The sequence below is a fragment of the Pristis pectinata genome, chromosome 2 (assembly GCF_009764475.1).
Source record: "Pristis pectinata isolate sPriPec2 chromosome 2, sPriPec2.1.pri, whole genome shotgun sequence".
Classification (NCBI taxonomy): domain Eukaryota; kingdom Metazoa; phylum Chordata; class Chondrichthyes; order Rhinopristiformes; family Pristidae; genus Pristis; species Pristis pectinata.
The window spans coordinates 44,799,626-44,822,413 of NC_067406.1; the positions used below are offsets into that span (position 1 = coordinate 44,799,626).

The window sequence follows — 22,788 nt, forward strand, 5'->3', positions numbered from 1 at the left end:
AATGGATAGATTCTCCAACCACTGAATTAACTATGTCCACTAGTAGTAGCTGTAGATTTCAGGTGGAAAGGAATATAATCATGCATTCAGAATTAGTCAAATTTAATGAATTATTGGAAGCAAACGATGGCTCAAAAAAATTTTACAGACCTTTGTCACCAATGATGTCCATTGTACCAGGTTAAATATTCTCCAAAATACTTTGTGCAGTGTGCTTACTATTCCCCCCCCCATCTTAAAAACTGATGTAAAATTTAAGTTAGCAAGCCCAATATTATTGACAATGCTATTTAGAATGTCAAATATGCAGTGAATTTTGAAAATCAATTGTTTAAAAGCCACAGTAGACAAATCATTTCAACTTCAGATGTCAACAGTAAATACAATACAATAGACACTGAAAATCTTTACTTGCAATAGGTCAAAAAGCTGCAGACTATACAAGTGGCTTTTGTGAACTAATTAGAAAGCTTGACCTATAACTGCAGCTTAAAATTCAGGCAAAACACAATACTGGAGGTGCAACAATTCAGATTTTATTATCAGTTCATATTAAGTTCCTTAACATTTCAAGTCTCATTTTTCAAATGCATACATTTATCATATGTCACCTACTGAAATAAAAAAAATGAAGTTCCATAAGCATTTTGTATTTTTTCAGGCTACAGTTATACCCACTGCAAAAGCTGCTGAATCTGCCTTATCAATTAGAACAGGTTTCCCAGAAGGTAGTCATAGACTACTCTGCAGTGATTTAACAGTTAACTTCACATCCAACATCAAGAATAGGTTCATTAGAAGCCCCTGAACCAGATTATAACAAGCTGCACACACTTCTCCAAATGGACTGAAGGGGAGAGAAAAAAAAGCAACAGTCCAAGAAATGGAAATTGTACAACTTGGCCTCATCAAATTTGGTCCACAGTGTATGTTTAACCATACAGATCATCATCATTGTCTTCACTAAACATGTTTCCACCACTTCCACCTCCAGTTCCTTGACTTGGTCCTGCTCCAGTTTGGCTACTAGACGGGAATCTGCAAGTAGTAGAGATAATGGTAATCTTAGGACTATGGTACAAAAACAAATCTCCAAATAAATCAGACTTGAAAACAGATCAAATTGAGAGTATGAAGATGTTCATAAGTAATGATAATTAAGCAACATCTCAATTTCAAACTTTGGTCAAAAAAAGGTAACTGGCCTGTAGATATTGAACATAAGTTCATAACAAAATCCAAATTGGGAAATGAGAAATACTAGCTCAAAAATAATCATACAAATATCATTTTCCACACAAAACAAAAAAAAGCTGCTGAATGTGAACATGCTAGAAATCTAGAAAAGTCAGTAAAATAAATAAGACAGAAAACTTGCCTGAAACTGCCGAATCCACGACTCTGCTGCAGTGTTTGTGCGAACATTTCATATTTTCGAATGTCATTGTCACTGACGGATCGACGTGCATAACGCATAGCTTCCTCAAAGTGATCCTTGCGTATTTCAGGAACTGGATCATCTTCTTCAACCTCCTACATTTAGAACCATTTTGAACAGTGAACATTTTCAGCAAATGATATAAAAATAGCTAGTTTACAATTAAATCTAATTAAACTTTATTTAATTAGCAGCTTAAAAATAGTCAATGAACTTACCATTGCTGAAGGGTTACCCTGTCTTTCACGTTCACGTCTGATCTCACTTTCAATAGATTCTCTTATTGCAAGCTTACAAGCTCGTTGACAGATCTCAGTCAAGTCAGCTCCCGAAAATCCATTGGTGGTCTTTGCTAAATATTCCAAGTCAACTTCCTACAAAAAAATGACCATCAAGCATTACACTTTGAACAAAATTGTGATAAAAGTGCAAGCATACAATATTAAATGAATTGCCTCGAAACTTCAGGCATTAGACTGTGAAAGGAAAGAACTTCTTACATCAAGCATTTTCTGATATAGATGCTGAACACATGCAAATTGTCCATTAGTAATCCAGGAGCATTAAGTACACTCAATGAAAAATGCCAGGATCAAACAAAGCTCTTTGCTTAAAGGAAGATGGCAATGATTGTTTGGAAAATTAATTATCTCCTTCATAGAACATTGCTAAATAACTTCCTCAGCATCGTACCTTATGTCCAACCATCCTACTTTCACATTCACTGACTTCCCTTCCATCAGGTCAGAAACAAGGATGTCTGCTAATGGGTATATTACATTCAGTTCTATTCAAAATGAAACTCTCCACATCTGCATGCAGCAAGACCTAGCACATAATGTTCGTGCTAGATAAATAAGAGACAATGACCATCTCCAGTGAGATAGAAATCTGCCCCTAAAATTCAATGGCATTACAATTGTGATGTCCTCCACCATCAAAAGCTGCTGGATCACCATTAAACAAATTAAGTGAACCTGTCACATTAATACTGTGATGAGAGAGGTCAGAAGTTGGATATTCTGCAACAAATCATCCTCCTAACTTCCCAAAATTCAAACAGGCGATGAAGAGCATCCAAGAGAGAATAATAAGTTGTAGGGATATGAGGAAACAAGGAGAAAGGAAAATGGGACTGATGGGTTTGTTCTGCTAGGAGTGAACATGGATCCAATGGGCCAAATGGTCTCCTGGTGCATTGTAATAAGTAAATCTTTCCACGTTCACAGTGCAAATCATGAATGCTTCAAAATATTCACCATATGCCTGGATGTATCTAGCTCCAGCAACACTCAAGAAACATGGCACCGTGCGGGACAAAACTTGCCTGGTACCCATTCATCATCTGAAACATTAATTTGTTACCATTTGGGCAGCAGAGTGGGACAGTTAATAGAGCTGCTGCCTCACTGCTCCAGTGACCGGAGTCTGATTCTAAACTCCAGTGCTGCCTGTGGGAAGTTTACATGTTCTCCAAGTAGTTTTGCTCCAAGGGCTCCAGAATCCCCCCACAACCCAAAGACGTGTGATTTAGTAGGTTAACTGGCCACTGTAAATTGCCCCTACTGGGGGGGGGTTTGATGGAAATGTGGGGAGGATAGACAAAAAAAAAGTGTTCGGGGAAGACTAGTAGGTGTTTGATGGTCAGCATGGATTCAATGGGCCCAAGGGCCTACTTCTGTGCTCTACAGGCGACTCCCAAACTATGGCTTGCATAGAATTAAAAAATCACAACCCAAAATGAGAGACAGGGAATAAAAGTCACTCTCACAAGATGTGTGTGGGGGGAAAAAAAAACATAATTCTTGTTCAACTCTCGTTTCTTGATGCATGCACTTGCATTACGAAAAATCATGATGCTACTTTGACAATACCTCCCAAACCCATTAACTTTACAAACTAGAACGAGGGCTGCAAGCATAAGCATGTACTATCAACTACAATTTCCCATCGAAGTCATACTCTGACCTAAAATTATCAGCATTCCTCACTGTCACCATCTAAATCTGGAACTCTCCATCAGAGTACTTTCACCACAAACAATGCTCATCGCCACCTTTTTAAAAATAATTAGGAATAAGCAAATCACTACTAGAGAAGGTGAAGTGTACCATACAAATGCATTTAAGAGGAGGCTCATGCAGCTGATACTTAGAGAAGGATGCTAAAGGGGAGCATAAAATTGATGTGGTGAAATGGGATAAAATATACTGCAACATAACAGGCTGCTTACACAATTCCAGGTTAAAACTAAGCTTATACTGTGCTTCTGACCAAGTTATTAAAACAAAAGATATCTCAAAGGATGTATAACCATAAGTTCCCAGCAATAGCTGCTCAGTGCTGCACTACTTCAGGAAAAAGAAATTACAAACCATTTTTGTTCTTGAAAGTTAACCTACAGTTTCACATGAACAAGAGATTCTGAAACTCTGAAATAAAGCCAGAAAGTGCTAGAAACACTCAGGTGAAGCAGCATCTATGAAGGAGAAAAAACAGAATTAATGTTCAAGGTTGAAGATCCTTCATCAGAACTGGAAAAGTTGGAAAACACATTAGGTTTATGTTGCAGAGTGACAATGGGAGGGATTGACAGAAACAAAGGCAATCTCTCTGACAGGGTTGCTGTGGTGATAAGCAGTTGGTGATAAATTGAAGTGGGCAGTTGTAGAGAGAAAACAAAAGTAAAAAAGGAGACAAGTCAAATCTGTGAAACACAAGTCAGGGTATTACAAGAAATGAAACCAAGAGAGTGCTAGAAGTGGCCAGATTCTGTATTTCCATCACTTCCCCTATCGAAGTATCTTCATTAATCTTTCAACCAGATGGCTTCATAAACAGGGCATCACCACAGCAACCCTGACCTCATTGTATCAGAAATATTCCCTTGTTTTCTCTTTTTTCCTGTTTTAAAAAAGGGTCTTTGACCAAAACAGCAGATCTGTTGTTCTTACCACAGATGGTGCCTGACCATCTCCAGAAATTTGTTTTTATTATAGTACAATGTGATCCTTAGTACTCATTAAATAAACATTTCACTTCAAATGTTAGAACATAATCATAGAACTTGCCTTAGCAATAGGAGACTTCCTCAAGTTAGCTTTCAGAATAGCCCCACGAGATTTTTCATCAGGCAATGGGATGTAAATCAGTTGATCAAGGCGCCCAGGGCGCAAAATTGCTGGATCAATAATATCAGGGCGGTTGGTAGCACCAATGATAAAGACATTCTTCTTGGTGGACATACCATCCATTTCTGTCAGGATCTGATTGATGACACGATCAGCAGCACCACCACCATCACCAATATTCCCACCTCGAGCCTTAGCAATGGAATCCAGTTCATCAAAGAACAGCACACAAGGAGCAGCCTGACGAGCCTGAAAAGTGATACAGAACATTGTAAACACATACTCATTTAGACAAAGCAGGTTTTGGGGAATAAAGTGATTGCTAGAAAGAAGTACTAAAGTTCAAAACAAACAATATATTACTTAATATTTAAAAAATTAAAATTCATTAAGTAAATGCAAAGAACACATTTTCCAAGTGAAACATTTACTACCCCCCCTTACAAATTATGATGCTTTATCCAAGTCAATTCAGAAAAGTCTGTGAATAAGAGAACAGAGCATTTCATGAAGCACATCCTGTAATTAATGCAAATGTCCTGACTAACTATTGGGTCCCAGGGTCAGGATGTACATTAGGCAAATGAACATTGACAGATTCCATTTCATGAGAATGGATTTTCATTTTCAGGGCCAAATGGTTTGAGAATTAAGCACCAGACTGAGACCAATTAACCTTTGAGACACATGTTGACAGGTGCAGAAGGAATGCTGATCACTCAAGCGGAAGCCATGGAAACTCACATTATTTAAAAGAAGTCAAAATAACTAGAACAAGAACAAATTGACATTCATAATCTCACCTAGGGCATCAAGGCTCAGCATTTCCTGCTCCAATTTATCTCCTACTTTGGTGGTGAAAAACTCTAAGAACTCCCTCAGGAAATTCCACATCAAAACTGAATCAATTTTATGGCATTTCCCTTTCTGCCATTTCACTCAGCAGAAATGGATTTTCCACAAGAACCATTTCTATAAACTCCTTAGCCACATCTTCTGTCTGGCTTTTACAACTTGCTATTCAGCAGAGGACCCTCCCAACACCACGAAGCATCACACTAAGCAATGGTATCCAATGTAATTTTAAGCCATTCCCATGAAACCCAAGCCATTTGGAAATTCTATTAATTAGATTTTAAGTTTACTGGTGTTACCTTAGTTTTAGGGACACTTGTGCCTTTGTTACTGACAATGGTGCAAATTACTGATTTAAAATTAGCAAAACCATGAATCATAGATACCTAATAGTAAAGCTAAAACAAAATAAACACAAATGGCAAGTTTATAAACATCTACATTAATAAAGTTGATGTACTGTATTATTACTTTAGACCTCATTCCTTCCAAATAGGTATACTATCTTAAGCCCTAAACCATCAAAATTGATCCAAAATTCACACTACTGTATATTATTAGTCATCTGACATCTGGGGGGAGGGGGGCAGTTGCACAAATATGCTGATTGCATGAGAATTGCTCAAAAAACTACTTCACACACTATTCTGTGAACATACTTTAAAAAAAATCACTGACCTACATGTAATCTCCTTACCATTTGAAGATTGTTTTGGACTATAATTTAAGGCTAAACAGTACAAATGTAAAGTACAGCAAGGATAAATCATGTGATGGCAAGTACGGACAAATTTGAAGTGCCAAGTCTTCAAAGAAGATGCAGCTGCTAATCAGCCTACAACTGTACTGCCCTTATGTTTAAATGTGAATATACTAAAAATGTCTTTTCAAGCTTATTTTGCATAATACTTGAAATAAAATTCACTGTTTGAGTTTATTTTCATAAAAACAAAACAAATCTTATGTAGGCTACACAATTTGTTTTAGAAACACATAGCCTTGCCTGAGCTAAGATATCATAAACTTAATGCACTTAATTTTAAGTGTCAAAATGGCAGTACAATTTATTCAGTGTTCCCATTTCATCTGATTCGAAAGAACTTTTGTGAGTGGGTCTTTTTTGAAAAAAGCCACGAAATTACTTAATATTCTTAGAAATTTTCACTGGTTGCGTGAAATTCTGGATGCATAAATATCAGATAAATAGGAGTTTTCTGTATTTTTTCTTATTAGACAAGTGCAAACATCTTGGACAACTGCTCAGCAAGCAGTCTAATCAACAATCATCTTACACAAAGCCAAAACACTCCAAAACACTAAAAATATTTAAAAATCTAGTCAAGACAAGATAAAAGTTTCATGCAATTATTTCTCATAATAATGCTTTAATTACATACCTTATCAAAGATTTCTCGGACATTAGCTTCTGATTCACCGAACCACATGGTAAGCAGCTCTGGCCCTTTGATTGAGATAAAGTTGGCCTGGCATTCATTTGCAATGGCTTTTGCCAGTAAAGTTTTACCACAACCAGGTGGTCCATAGAATAGTACACCTTTTGAAGGGGTCATGCCAAACTTCAGGAATTTGTCCGGATGCTCCACAGGATACTGTTAAAAACAAATCAAACCTGTACACTTAACACAAAATCATGAAGTAGTCCAACCCAGGCAAAAAAATGCTGCCAAACACCATTTAATATGCAGCTATAATTAAGACTCCAATTAATTCATTCTCTTTTACTGTATGGGACTCTTGACACCAATGCAGGGGAAAGCAGTTGTTTTCCATTTGGATGGTTTTCATCAAAACAGGACAAAGAACAGAGTACCTGGACAGTAGATTGGTCCTTAAACAATTGAAGATTGTAGATTTAGGAAAAGAAGGGGAACGCAGTGGCAAAATCCACAACAGGAAAAATTTTAAAAGAGCAATATCAAAGGTTTAAAGCAAAATGATGATTTGGATTGACAAACAATTAGGTAATTAGTAATTTAGACAAAAATCAGGGAAGAATGCAGAAATAAATTTGATCAAATAGCCACCATAAAAAGATAAGCTTGCAGTGGTCAAGGGTGTGCACAAAATATTAATTTTTAAAAAGGTAGGAAGAATCTTAACATAAAATGACAAGATGGAAGATTAGTGTGGGTGGGACTCAAAATAAAAAGTGTCAGAAATCCCTAGTGGCAGTAATTACTAACCCTATAACAGTAACTGCAGGTTCAGGCAGAGATGTATACAAGCGTAATACTACAATCATGGTGAATGACAACAGTAGCAAACCAAAGCTGTAATAAACAGTACAGAGGGTGAACATAAGAAAAGCAATCAGAATTGTTTCAAAAATCAGTGAACAATATCTTGCTGATTAATACCAATGTCAAATCTGTTGGTTTCCAGTGACAGCAAACCAACAAATTTGACATTAGACCCAATCTGTTTAGTCTCCTTGATAACACAACCCTCTCATCCCAGATATTAGCCAGGTGAATCTCCTTTGGACTGCCTCCATTGATAATATATTAGGCAAGGGGACCAAAATTGCACAGTATTCTAGGTGTAGCCTTACCAACACTGGGGTATAATAACTTAAACTTCCCTAGTCTTACAAACTCCAACCCCTTCCTAATAAAGCCCAACATGCAATTTGCCTTCGATTATTTGTTTTTTTTTCTTTCCAATCTTTTTATTAAATTTCAAATTAATAAATATAATAGTAATTATACACATGATACAAAAGAGATTGGATTACAATAATAAGTTAACATATACAAAGAGTAAGATATATAATTTGAACCTCCCAATCTCTTGATAATTAAACATGAGAAAGATTTAAAAAGAAATTTGATTATAGGAAAAAAACAAAATTAAAAAAAGTAAAACAAAATAGTAATAATAAACAAAAACCAAGAACTAAACAAAAGCTGGGTTGTCATATTTCTTCAGTTAAAAGCATTATTATGTCATTAACTCTGCTCCTCTATATTTGAATAGAAAGTTATTGAAAAGGATTCGGTAAAGGTCAACTTAAATCATATGAAAATGCTGGATAAATGGGCTCCAAGTTTCTTCAAATCTAACAAAAGAATTATTTGTTGGACCTGCCTATCCTCTGAACTTCACTCCTTTGCTTTCTTTTTCCGTTTAAATAATAATCCGTCATTTGATTCCTCTTACTAAAGTGCAATACTTCGTACTTCTCCATATTAAACTCTATTTGCCAGGATTGCCCCCTATTACTCAATCCACGTATATCTTGAGGAATCACAATGTTCTCATCACAACATGTCTTTCCAGCTATTTTCAAATCATGAGCAAACTTAGAAACCTTATATTTTGTTCCCTCCTCCAGATCACTAATACAAATAGTAAACAATTGAGAATTTAAAAAAAAATTAACTGTTGTTCTGGAGTGCCTGCTGGAAAATGCAGTTATGTTTACAACAATCAAATAATTTAAATACATTTATTTTCCAGATTTATCACTGGGAATGAAAATTAGTTTTCCTGCAAGGTGAGATGACAGAGAAAGGGCAAACAGATATCACTATTAAAAGCAAGGCAGCTGAATTTTGTAAAAATAATTTAATTGGCACAATTTGATTTGAGTTATAAAAATTGTCAATTTTTCAACCATACAAAATTTTTGACTTATCTGATTAATACATTTATCACACAGTTTACAGATCGAAAAACCCAGGAGCTTACTTGTACAAGTTCCTGAAGTTCTCTCTTCACATCATCTAATCCACCAATGTCTTCCCATGTTACTTGAGGCACTTCAACCACGGTTTCACGCAATGCTGAAGGATTGCTCTGGCTCAAAGCCCACTGCAAACAATGAGAATTTTAATTGCATAAATTAAGTTAGCTTAAGATACAAAAGAGAACTTCAAAATCAAAATGTTTAATGTTTTCATTAAGTCCTACCCTGAAGTCATCCATAGTAACTGCAAGTGAATTCATAACTTCAGCATCAATGGTTTCATCTTCCAGGTCTATAACATCCATCTTTTTTCTAATAGCCTGAAGAGCAGCTTCAGAACATAAGGCAGCCAAGTCAGCACCAACATGGCCGTGAGTTTCATTGGCAACCTAAAAGCAAAGAGAATTGTTGCTTAATTTACAGTAATATTTGAATAACTTGTCACGATTTGATAGAACAATAATTATACTACATGATTAGTTCCAAAGGAAATACGCTCAAGGTTCAATAACACAAAATAGAGGTATCGTATTACTGGGATGAAATGGTTTTTACTTACAATGAGTGACTCAAAAAACAGATTTTCATGGGATAAAGAAGACATCCAGTAAGTGTGTGCAAAATTATGATCAAGTTTTGACAGAAGTTAAGAAAGACTAACCCAATGGTCATTTTCACTGTTAATTTGCTGACCAGTGTACAAAACTAAAATCAGATTATTTGAATTTTATAGCAAGAGGCCAACAAGGAGCAAGATATAGTGCTTGTGGCTAAAGAGATCAAGAGATCTGGGGAGAAAGCAGGAACAAGGTCCTGAATTTTATGACTGTCATGATGACACTTAATAACAGAGCAGGCCAAATGGTCTACTCTTACTGTCTTTCTATGTTTTCATGCAAAACTATTTTAAAAAGATTGGAAATAACAAAAATGCCACACACTACATTTCTGCCACTCATGTGCTCGTACATTTTTGGAGTAGGAAAAGGGATGTATTAACTTGAAATCAGCAATTAAACAAATGTAATATCTTTAAGATAATTTATCTTGACAGTTTAGTACACCAGCTACAATACTTTTAAGTGTGGGATAATAACATATCCCATTTTAAATATTTACAGACCTGCTCAAGGTCTACATCATCTGCCAACTTCATATTCTTTGTGTGAATTTGCAGGATTTCCAATCGACCTGTGGCATCAGGAATACCAATGTCCACCTCTCTATCAAACCGCCCTGCAAGTTAAATTGTTAAGCCAATTACTCATAGAACAATTACAGATGTAGAACAAGTCTCCAACTCACATGGACAAAGAAGTTTCAACCTACCAAATCTTCTAAGAGCAGGATCAATGCTGTTTGGTCGATTTGTAGCTGCCATAACAATCACATGAGCACGTTGCTTCAAACCATCCATCAAAGTGAGCAGTTGTGACACAATACGACGTTCCACTTCACCGTGAGTCTGCCAGTTTAAATAGAGAAAAGGAAAGCAATTAACTTAGCAAACATCAGTTATGAAGCAATTTATGAATTGCTGTAAATGCACAATTTACCTGGGAGAGAAATGGAACTTGGACAAGACAGAATGATGGATATTTTTTAGGTTTAAAATCAATTAATTAAATCATTAAATCAAATGCAGGTCTTGAATGTGCCAAATTGCAAGGTAGCACAATCTAGACACAAGAGTGATAGGTGGAAAGATAACCCAAAAGGAGTACAATTGGAAGGGTGAATGAAGACAGGCAAAAGCAGAAGTGATTTAGAGTCTCTCAACTATTTGCTGCCCAGAATTCTTGAGTTTTCCTCCTCCATCACATCCATTCCCTATTGTCGTGATTCTTTGAAACATTGTGATAGAGTAAATTCGGCTTGTATTACATCCTCCATATATTCAAACCAATGAAAGCACAGTGGAATATGTTCAGATATTTTATTTTATGTGCAGTACCACCACCACCCCTAAGATCATGCATTGTTTTAATATTTTCTTCTTGAGTCTCATTACCAACTTTATCCATTAACTTCAGCTTCTTGTGTTGGACTGCTGCCTCTCTCAATTTTGCGCTGGATGTCTTTACTTTGCTGTACTATCACAGTATTACTGACTGAGAATTTTCCATTGATCATGCCAGTTTCTATCTTCCTGTCAAATCTAGCCTTCTGTTATTTTTGATCAATCATTTATGGGATGTCTGCATTCCTAGCAATGTCAACAGCTCCAAATGAAGAGTGCAAATTTCTTCCCCTGTAGGACATTACTGAACCAGATAGATATTTTTTTTAAATAATGGTTTCACCATTACTGGAACAAACTTTAAATTCAGATTAACCAAATTTAAATTCCTCAGATGTCTGTATATCACAAAATCAAGCCTCTGAATTACAGACATTCAACCCCACCCCCACGACATTACAGCCATTTAGGTAATGGAATTTCACCTTTACAAATCACTACCCAAAAATCTGAGATACTGAATAAACTCGCTCATACTTAAGTGAAAAAATTTTCAACTCGTTTCTCAACACATGCACAGATGACGCAGGTCCACATTATGGAAAAATTGCGATATGGACTTTTTTTTAAAAAGAATACAACCCCGCCCCACCCCCCCCAGAACAGAGGACTCCTGTACTAGCCCAATAATATAACTATTTGACTATATACATTATCTATCCACCCCACATATCACATACTGATCTGTTCCTCTTGTTCTTGTCCAGCTTGTCACCAATGCCGTATTATCACATCAATAATGCACTGCTGCATTCTCCAGACACATTCTCCAATTACACACCCTCAATTTTTCCTTCATTAGCTACTCCATCATACCTCAGTACACTAATCATATGTCCACAAACAATGAGGTATTATAATACTAGCAAAGAAAATTAGTGACGGCTAAAATAAACAATGCTAGCTGTAGAACATCAATGAACATCAGAGAATCACAAACTAATAGCACAGGTCAGTTCCTTCCCACCCCACTCCCAAACTGTGCACGCACTGGCTCTGTTAAAGAGCAGTCATGCTTTGCCTCATATACCCATTTCCTCACCTCAACCTCTAATCTCCTTATCCTTAACTACCCATTAAAAATTCCCCTTCTCTCCTCTCCTACCTCAGCATTTGCTCAAATTACATGATGCAGCCTGCCATATATTTAAAGGGAGCTACAGTCAAAAGGACCAGGAACTATGCGTAATAGACATTCAGCACAACCATCAGTTTAAGAGATCCAATACCAGTTAATAGTTGTTTCTACCGTTGAAAGATTAAAATTATACATTTAATTAATACTAAAAGTCTGCACACCTGCAAAAAGAGTCAAATATATTCTTAACTTGGTGTAGGTACTCACAGGTAAACCAGAAGTTTAAGTGCAAAACCCATTCCAAAGACTCCTGGGGTCTCATTTTAGAACATACTGAAGGAGTGAATCTCTCAGAAGTATTATCTTTCAAGTGACAAGTTCACAAAGTTACCATCTGCCCCTTAGGCAGAGAAAAAAAAGATACCTTGCCAATAATGGAAGGGCAGAGCTTTTTCCTTATACCTCAGCCTACATCAATAGGACATATCATTTATTTTGTCACATGCAGGACAATTAACAGTTCTATGCATTGTTATTTTTCATTCCTATCAGCTGTCCAATATAGTTGCATAACATTTTCCGACTAGCCTGATGAATTATTGGAAACAGGTTTACAAATGTGTGTTAATAAACAAGAGCACTGTGACAGACAAATGTAATAAATGCTTTAAACTTACATATTTGCAAAGACCATCTGACAAAGTTCCAACATCAACTACTTTAATTGCTAGCATTCAAAGTACTGCCAAATGTGACAAAGTTCTTGCAACAGGAAGCTTAATATAAATACAGAATATCAGAGACAGCATTCCAAATCTGCAAATGATATAACAACTGAAGGCAAACAGGACTACAGAGTTATAAATGGTGCTACTGAAAATTTAAGTACCCTGTAGATTTACGTTCAGGGACAACTAATAATGCCAACACCCAAATTAAATTCAGAACATACCTTCTCTCTCTTTGGAGCAATAGCATCTAGTTCATCAATAAAAATTATAGCAGGAGCATTTTTCTCAGCCTCTTCAAATGCTTTTCTCAGATTGCTCTCAGATTCTCCTGCAAGTTTGCTCATAATCTCAGGTCCTAGAAGGAAACATTTCAGTAAGCTTAAATCTCTAATGTACCATTTAAAATTACTATTGAGTTGCCACTAGTTTCTTGTGTGAAGAAAAAGAAATTAAATACCAATACAGTGCCTAAATATTCAAGACATTCTGTGTAATTAGAAGCAGTTCAATTACGTCCTACAATCACTGATCCTCTATGGCACCACTTGAGGGTTACATCTTCATATCTACAAGGACGACCAAATCTCAAGTTTAATCAGATGAGGTTAACATTATTTGTACCTTTATATGCACAATTAGAAAAAAAGGAATCACCAATTATGAGTATTGTGGCGACTCACCGTCTAGTCGGGCGAACCGGCTCGGCAGTCGGGTCGCGCGGCGTCGGAGCGACGAGGCCCAAGATGGCAGCGGGCCTCGTCTTTCCGAGCGACGGGGAGAACCCGCGCACGGGAAGTCCTGATGACGTAGGACTTACGTCATTGCTGGTTTTTTTGGGCGGGAGTTTTTCTCCCTTAAAGGGCCCGCACAAGGCGGGAAAATAAACCAGTTCTGTTTGGCAATCCTCCGAGTAGAGTCTTGTTTTATTCCGCGGTAGCAACCGCTACATTGGTGACCCCGACGGTCCAAACGGCTTTTGGACCCGCGAAATGGACGACAGCGCAGCAACCAACGCAGTGGCCCTCAAGCTGCCCACCTTTTGGACACTTCGGCCCAGCGTCTGGTTTGACCAGGCCGAAGCGCAATTCCACCTTCGGCAGATCACCTCCGACTCCAAGAAGTACTACCATGTGGTTAGCTCTCTGGACCAGGAGACAGCCGCCCAGGTTGGAGACTTCATCCAGTCACCTCCGGAGGAAGATAAGTACCCGGCTTTCAAAGATCTTTTGATCCGGACCTTCGACCTCTCCCGTCGTGAGCGCGCCGCCCGCCTGCTTCATCTGGATGGCCTGGGGGACAGATCCCCATCCGCCCTAATGAATGAGATGCTGGCATTGGCCGAGGGACACAAGCCATGCCTGATGTTCGTACAGGCCTTCCTCGAACAGCTCCCCGCTGACATCCACTTGTTGTTAGCTGATGCCAACTTCAGCAACCCCCGTGAGGTGGCCGCCTGGGCAGATGTCCTGTGGAGGGCCAAGCGCGAGAGCGGTTCGTCCGTCAGTCAAATCACCAGGCCGCGAGCCCAACGCCCGCCTCGCCCGGCCCCAGCAACCGAGCAGCCACGCCCCAGGAACGCAGACGACGACACGGGTGACCAGCTGTGCTTCTACCATCAGAGGTGGGGTGCGGAGGCCCGTCGATGCCGCCCACCCTGCAAGTTTCAGGGAAACGCCAGGGCCAGCCGCCGCTGATGGCTACGGCGGCTGGCCGCCGACAGAGCCTCCTCTTCATTCAGGACAAGAAATCTGGACGGCGTTTCCTCGTTGATACTGGAGCGGAGGTCAGTATTTTGCCCCCGACAGGCCGCGACACTCGTGACAGGCCACCAGGTCCTCTACTCAATGCCGCCAACGGTACAACGATACGGTCTTTCGGCACCCGTACGCTTCAGTTACACTTTGGCGGCAGCCGTTTTACCTGGACCTTTACCCTTGCCACCGTCGCCCGACCACTCCTAGGAGCCGATTTCCTTCGGGCCCACATCACTTCAGACAGAGGCACCCAATTCACTTCCAGTCTCTGGGCTGCATTAGCGAACCTGCTAGGGACGCAGCTGCACACCACCACGGCCTACCATCCTCAATCAAACGGGTTGGTGGAACGTTTTCACCGCCATCTAAAATCGGCCTTGATGGCCCGCCTGAAGGGTCCTAACTGGGTTGACGAGCTGCCTTGGGTCCTGCTCGGCATACGCACTGCCCCCAAAGAAGACCTCCGCACTTCGTCAGCTGAGCTTGTATACGGGGCGCCACTAGTTGTCCCCGGGAATTTCATACCTGCCCTTCAGGACCAAGGGGAACAACCCCCAGCCGTTCTACAAAGACTGCGCGAGAAGCTCGGCGCCTTGGCCCCGATTCCCACCTCATGGCACGGTCAAGCCCCATCCTGCCAGCCCAAGGAACTACGGGACTGTAAGTTTGTTTTTGTTCGCAGGGGCACACCTCGGGCGCCATTGCAACGACCATATGAGGGACCGTTCCGAGTCATACGGAATAACGGATCCACTTTTATTTGGGACATTGGAGGCAGGGAACAGGTTTTCACGGCGGACCGCCTCAAACCGGCCCATTTGGATCTGCAACAGCCTGTCGAGGTTGCCACGCCACGACGCAGAGGCCGCCCCCCTAAGCGGCAGCTGGCACAGCCCACGGACCTTGGGGACTGTCTCGCCGGTTCTGGGGGGGGGGGGGGGGGGGGGGTTGTGTGGCGACTCACCGTCTAGTCGGGCGAACCGGCTCGGCAGTCGGGTCGCGCGGCGTCGGAGCGACGAGGCCCAAGATGGCGGTGGGCCTCGTCTTTCCGAGCGACGGGGAGAACCCGCGCGCGGGAAAGTCCTGATGACGTAGGACTTACGTCATTGCCAGTTTTTTTGGGCGGGAGTTTTTCTCCCTTAAAGGGCCCACACAAGGCGGGAAAATAAACCAGTTCTGTTTGGCAATCCTCCGAGTAGAGTCTTGTTTTATTCCGCGGTAGCAACTGCTACAGTATACACATTTAGGTCGCTCTCTTTTGTAATTAGCAGAAAATCAAGACACGTGGTGGTCACCAATCTTCAGGCAGGAAAACTGGAGTTTTTCCCCTCTCCACTGACACTGCTTGATCTGCTGTTCATGCTTTCACATGTCCTTTTGTTGTTTCCTCTCTCACACAGACACTGATCTATCAACCTGATGGCATCATCAACAGCTTATCAGATCAAACTGGGCCTCACCCTTTCAGAGATGTTCTTTTTGCCCTATCCATCCTTGTCCAATCCTCTCTGCAACCTAAAAACTGAATTCCCCCCCTCCCACTTTCCCAGTTTTGAAGGGACAACCTGAAACATTGTACTGAATCTGTGAAAAGGAAAACACAACCTGCTGAGTGTTTCCAGTAATTTCTAGTTTAATTTCAGATTTCCAGCATCTGCAGGCTTTGATTTTCATTTATTGTAGAAACCACTTAGTCTGTCTCGTTCCTGTGTCTTAAGAGAACCTCTGGGAAGTTTTTACAAAGCTACGATTTCACTGGACCTATAATCACGAATACTTATTTCAGCTTTTGCTGGAAAGGAGATGAAAGACTAGAACATTTGAATTGTCTATAAGCTTATTCCTAAAAGATCTTGTGAAGAATATGAAAGGATTCACTTAAAAAGCATGTCTATACTTCAAAATCAAGCACTTATTTTGTATAACAAAGAACTATTTATCATATAAAACAGCATGGAACCACCATCAAACCCATCTGTATTAAGTAAAAAAAAATTAAACACACAGACCTACAATTCAGGTCAAGAAAATCACACGAATAGGAAGATTTTCTGGTTAGTATCATCTTTGCTTTCCAACTCAAAGCAAAGCACACTCCTTCATAGACTGAAGGGAGAAAGGAGAGTTACCAAAGGCTATTGTAGTGACAAGCCCAAAAAGGAAGTTCTTCTTTTCACCCTGACTTTTTTTCCCCTCCAGACTTTTCTTTCAAAGATAGTAATTCATACAGTGGTATGAATCAATAAGCGCTAGTGACTATCAAAACACTGCTTAAAACATCTGTGCATGACTCTAGACAGTACCAGCAGGCTACGTAAAGAATGTAGCCAAGTTTTCATAATAAACACCCACTTTCCACCATCCAAGTAGGAATCTACTTCAGGAGCACTCATAATATTCAAGCTCTTGGCAAGTCACAAATCTGAATGTACTTAAGAAGTTGGTTGATTTGGACATCAACTAAAATGTTCCATCTCCAACAGACTCCCATAAACTCCACATAGATTCAACAAACTGACCTGCTGACTACAAGGTCAGTAACTGGGATGACATTGCCTAAAAACATCCAGAGAAAGGTCCTCTTGATAAAAATTCTGCCATCCAAAAGGTGAGGAGGGAATTCATGACAGCTGTCACGGCAAAAGGGAGCTGCTGTGAAGACCAAATAGATTCCACTATTGTACTATAATGGGACATTGATTATCTGGTAAAGCATGGTACCCCCTCCCCAAACTTCCATTCACATTAGATATTATCTGAAAAACAGATCACCACCACAAAAACGAGCCCAAGTTAATGTCGTTGTAAGTGACTTACAAATTTAGAACAACACTGTCATCATGCCAAATCTCAGCTGGAGATTGCTCATGTCACAGCTCTACAGTAACAGGTTCCTGTAACAACGCTCAAAGCAGTCAGCATTAATCAATGCAGGCTGATTCCCTAATCATCTGCTGCTCCTTTGGAAAAAGAAACAGTAGGTGCTAAAAATAACTAAAGAGTTTTCAATTTTTCAGCCCATTATCAGCCCATTGGAATGCTGTACCAGTATGCTTTTTTGAATGAGTATATCATAATTAGGTAGACCTGCATTAAAAGGCAACCAAAATTTTCCTGAAGTCTTGTGTTATTGATATGGTATGACATACATGTCAGGACCATTGAATAGTGCAAGAAGTAGAAATGCATAATGAGAAAAGTTGAGTGAATGGGCAGAGACTTGGTTGTTTTTGTTTGAGGATGAGGGAAAGAGTAGATTTCATTTCATGATATATTTAATGCCCCAGCGTATATTCTCCAAGTTCTACCAATTCAACTAGCTGGTCAAATACATTTGGCAATCATGAATTGAACTTTGCCTCCAAAATGCTCACTTGGATATATACTGCAATATTTAATACCAATTAAGCAAGCAAATTCTCAAATCTGAAAATAATGCACTAAACTGCAAAGTTTGCAACATACATGGGTCCGTGAACATTATCTTGTTATTCCTCTTTTGCACTATTTATTTTTGTAACTTATAGTAATTTTTAATGTCTTTGTGTCTTGCACTGTACTGCTGCCACAAAACAACAAATTTTATGACACGTGATAATAAACCTGATTCAATCTCACTATTTCAGAAAAATCTGAGCCACAGTATAATAAGCACAAACATATACAATATCCAAAACCAAGATGATATACAATTAAGGTTATTTGAACACACAAGATTTAATTCAGAAGTGAGAATAATCTTTGTTTCTTGCCATTTTTCCCCTCTGACGCTCACTCCACACAATCAAAACCAAAAGATACCCAGTTTACATTTATGTCACAATTCAATTTGCTTCCTTGTGCACATTGAGACTTCAAAGCAGTGGCATTGTGCAAACCATGCTCATTCAAGCTTAAATGCACTGGTCCCCAATTCTTACTAACATTGGCACATGTACCAAGGACAAAAAAAGCATTAACTTTTATTAAGTGCATACTCTTTGTCTTTCAAGTCACAGTAATCATTTTAGTTTGACAGTAAAGCAGTACCTTACCATTGATAAGGAAGAAAAATGCACCAGTTTCATTTGCAACTGCACGAGCAATCAGGGTCTTGCCAGTTCCAGGGGGCCCATACAAGAGAATACCTCGTGGAGGCTACATTGAGAAAAAGGGAGCAAGTTGAGAAGTTAAATATAATGCTTCAATTGTATGTATAAATCAAGTCTCAGAAAATACCCAATCTTGATTAAAACCATTATTAAAAGGACAGGAAACAACTAATGCAGACAACCAGCTATTTTTCTTTAAAAAAAAGTGGTAAAATAGGATGCTTGAAAATTTACTGCACCTGCAGTACTGCATAGAGTTTTGGTCTCCATATTTAAGAAATGATGTGCTTGCACTGGAGGCAGTGCAGAGAGGTTTAAGTTTACTACTGAGATGAAAGATTGACAGAAAGTAAAGTTGAGCCTGTACTGACTGAATAAAGAAAAATAAAGAGGGAACCTTACTGAAACACAAGATTCATAGGGGGATTGACAGGTTGGCTATTGAGAGAAAGGCTGTAGAAGTTCTTCTTTGGGAATCATTGCCATCCACGTTGTGAAGGTGCTCCCAACCCAAGCATGGAGCTCCAAGATTTTGACATTCAGACAATATTACATCCATGTCAGGATGAGGGACTTGGAGGTAATGAGGTGACATACCTTTTGCCTTTAATCTTACAAGTCATGAGGCACAAATTCCGGATGTACTGCAGAAGTAGTGTGAGAAAATTGCCGTAATACATCCGCAACACAACCTAAATGCATCACTGATGGAAACATACATTTTAATTTGGCAAAAGAGTTGCCAATCAAGCAGACTGTTTTGTTCAGGACATTGTCCAACTTTGATATTGCTGCAGCTGCATAACATCCAAACAAGAAGTATTCCTTGTCCAGAGAGTAGAAAACTCACATCTGATCTTGTCAGAGGTTTTAACTCCCCATCCGATACCAGGACCAAAAAGAATATGACAACACTAAATACAAATATTCAGTAATTTAAATGTAGTTTCTTCAACAGTAGAATACAGTAATTAAGCCTTCCTTTGTCAAGACATTGGAATTTGGATATATAAACCAGGTATTTCTAATGTATGCCAAAGGAAGAGTTTGTCATCTCAGGATCTTATACTCTAACAAGGACGAAGAACAAATTAAATGTAAACTTCTGAACCAGTTTCAAAATACGGAATTTTAAGAGGAAGAATATTATTTATCTTACCTTGACACCAATCGCTTTGAACAGTGCAGGATGCCGAAGAGGCAGTTCAACCATCTCTTTGATCTGAGCAAGCTGCTTTCTGCATCCACCAATATCATCATACCCAACTTCATTCAAAGATTCTTCCTCATCCTTCAAATGAAAACCAAGACAAATTGCATGCCTTTTAACTAGTCAAATCCTCCTCAAAGAAAATGTCATTGAAGGGAACTATCATCAGGTTTCTACGTGCCTAAAACCATTTAAGAGTAGCATTTGACATTTGAGCATCACAATTTCATAACATAAGTTTCTTTGAACATCTCCAAACATTTAAAACATGCACCACTACACGTTACAATGGCAAATAGACATTGTACTAGGCCTTCTTTCAATACTAAAATAAATTTAAAAATAAGCAAATTATGCTTTATGTTAACAATGACCGCATTTCCAGTCTTGGAGTATCCTCAGGTTTTTTTTGTTCCTCAATACAACATAAGACTATACCAAAAGTTAAAACAAATCCATTTGTATCTTAAAAAAACATTGACATTCCAAACTGATAAGGCATCTATATAGCTGCAGTAATTTATCAATCAGCTGACAAAGTTTTCTGATCATTACCAAAGCATCTGATTCTTTGATACAATAAGTTTTCCCCACAAGTGTACATAATGTTACAATGCCTAATTCCAATCAGATCTTGGGCATACCTCTCGTTTGATGGGTTCACCCTCACAGTGAATGACAGTGTCTGGAGCAACTATACAGTATGGGCTTGGATCAGTTTCCACTACTTTGAATTCCACAGCACGCATTCCACCACGAACCAAGAAGATATCACCTTTAAAGTAAAAGCAGATAAATTAGCTGCCATCATGTTTCACGTTATATAAAAGTCATTTGCAAAATCTATGGAATATTTAGATAACATATTAAAATGTATTCTGATTTCTTTGTAATTCTTCACCTTGCTATCAAAAAAAAAGCAAAAGGGTTGATAAGGTAGGACAAATTACAGGGAAAAATTAAAACTTTCAGAAGATATTAAGCAGGTCTGAAAGCTCACCTTTCCTTATTGGCCTATAAGCTTCCAGGAAATAGGGTTGAGATAGACTTCAAATAAGTTTCCAGTATATACCCTCAACTTGTGTCATCAATGGGAAGTACATGGATTCGTTTGCCATACTTTTACATCTGGGCATGGTTGAATGCTGAAGAGAATAAACTTTCAAAATAAATAACTAAGTTGCGTTACGCTGGGACATTATGTTGCAGTTGTACAAGATGTTGGCAAGACCACACTTGGAGTATGTGCACAGTTTTGGTCATCCTGTTATAGAAGACAATTAAACTGGAAAGAGTGCCGAGAAGGTTTATGAGGATGTTGCCAGGACTTGAGGGCCTGAGTCATAGGGAGAGTTTGGGCAGGCTAGCACTTTATTCCTTGAAGCATAGGAGATTGACAGGTGAAGTTAGAAGTGTATGAAATCATGAGGAGTATAGATAGGTTGAACGCACAGTCTTATCCCCATGGAAGGGGAACTAAAAACTAGAGGGCATAGTTTTAAGGTGAACGTGAAGATTTAAAAGGGACCCAAGGAGCAACTTCTCCATGCACAGGTGTGTGTGTATATAGAATGAGCTGCCAGAGAAAGTGGCTGAGGCAGGACAATAACAACATTTAGAAGGCATTTGTACAAGGATAGGAGGGGTTTAGAGGGATATGGGCCAAATGCAGACAAATGGGACTAGCTTGGTGGGCACCGTGGTTGGCATGGATGAATTGGGCCAAAGAACTGGTGCCATGCTGCCTTACCCAAGACGCTAAGGTCACACTAACTTATGCTCTCATCATTCTCTGATAAACACTTACCTCACAATGTCACCCAGTCTAACTCTCAAGTTGTTACGCACAACCCTGTTCATGCGAACCTTTTCATCCGAGCATGTATCATCTGACAGAACAATACAAACGGTCTCTCTTCTCTTTTTTCCTTTTAGTAACACCGTATCTCCCCTGAATAGCTGAAGTTCATCCATCTTTTGCCTGTTGAATTAATAGATTTTGGTTCATTAAATAATGATAGCATCCAATGGAAAAAAAACAATAAAGCTTTTAGCACATATCACAAAGTATTGCACAAGCAAGTTTGAAGTTTGAAGAAAGCAGATTAGACAAGGAGATCAAATTATGGAAGAAATATTTTTGTACAGAATTTTCTAAGAAATTGCTCTAGAAACAACATGGGTTACTGAAAAAAAATGCTTACTTAGAGCTTATGTAATAAATCTCAACATAAAAGGAAGATAATTCAGCTCATCAAATCACCCACATGGGATGCAGTTAATATAACAAATATATCTTCAAGCTTTGTTTTACTGCATTTTGTATCACTTTCAAATCTCTCTGCAAGGCACCATAGTTGCACTATTTTTAAAATATAAACAAGAACACTTCTATGAAGAGTGGAGTACACAATTATAAAACCAAGATTCCTCTGAGAATTTAGCACACTACAACATGCCATATACAATTTCCTGGAATAGAAACTGCACTGCTATTGTAGAAATCTCAACAAAACAAAAACTGAGTACTTTTTTTGCTGTTTTTTTTAAAAACATTTTTCAGGGGAAAAAAAACTGCTCATTGTTTTCACTGGCTTTCATTTCCAAATGGCAACTTATGGCATACCCAGGGTCAAGACTTCCAGGCTGGGCAATGAATGGGCATAATATTGACAGAGCAGTGTGGCAAGCTGGGAAGGTCAATCTACTTTAGGCTTGAGCAACACTGTTTCATGCCATGCTGCAGGAGGTAAACAGGAACCAAAGAGCAT

The 22,788-nt window shown here is 39.0% G+C and overlaps 1 protein-coding gene across 1 annotated transcript; it reads right to left on the minus strand.

Annotated features, from left to right (window-relative positions):
• Window positions 1–514: 514 nt before the first annotated feature.
• LOC127567565 (transitional endoplasmic reticulum ATPase) lies at window positions 515–21,989 on the minus strand. The gene is made up of 15 exons (XM_052010604.1): window positions 21,825–21,989; window positions 21,018–21,162; window positions 20,662–20,792; window positions 19,967–20,098; window positions 18,751–18,853; window positions 13,184–13,317; window positions 10,463–10,598; window positions 10,257–10,369; window positions 9,358–9,522; window positions 9,136–9,258; window positions 6,822–7,034; window positions 4,510–4,818; window positions 1,657–1,812; window positions 1,379–1,533; window positions 515–1,038 (listed from the first exon to the last, which is right to left on the minus strand). The coding sequence occupies exons 3-15, from the start codon at window positions 20,764–20,766 to the stop codon at window positions 933–935; spliced, it is 1,950 nt and encodes a 649-aa protein (XP_051866564.1). The 5' UTR covers window positions 20,767–20,792; window positions 21,018–21,162; window positions 21,825–21,989; the 3' UTR covers window positions 515–932.
• Window positions 21,990–22,788: the final 799 nt, after the last annotated feature.

Excerpts from the sequence above, each read along its gene's own strand:
- LOC127567565 (XM_052010604.1), bottom strand. The coding sequence starts at position 20,766 with ATGCGTGCTGTGGAATTCAAAGTAGTGGAAACTGATCCAAGCCCATAC. Across the intron at positions 10,370-10,462 it reads TCCTGCTCTTAGAAGATTTG|GGCGGTTTGATAGAGAGGTG; the intron begins GTAGGTTGAAAC and ends TTTAACTTGCAG. Across the intron at positions 1,813-4,509 it reads GGAAGTCTCCTATTGCTAAG|GAAGTTGACTTGGAATATTT; the intron begins GCAAGTTCTATG and ends ATTTTTTTGTAG.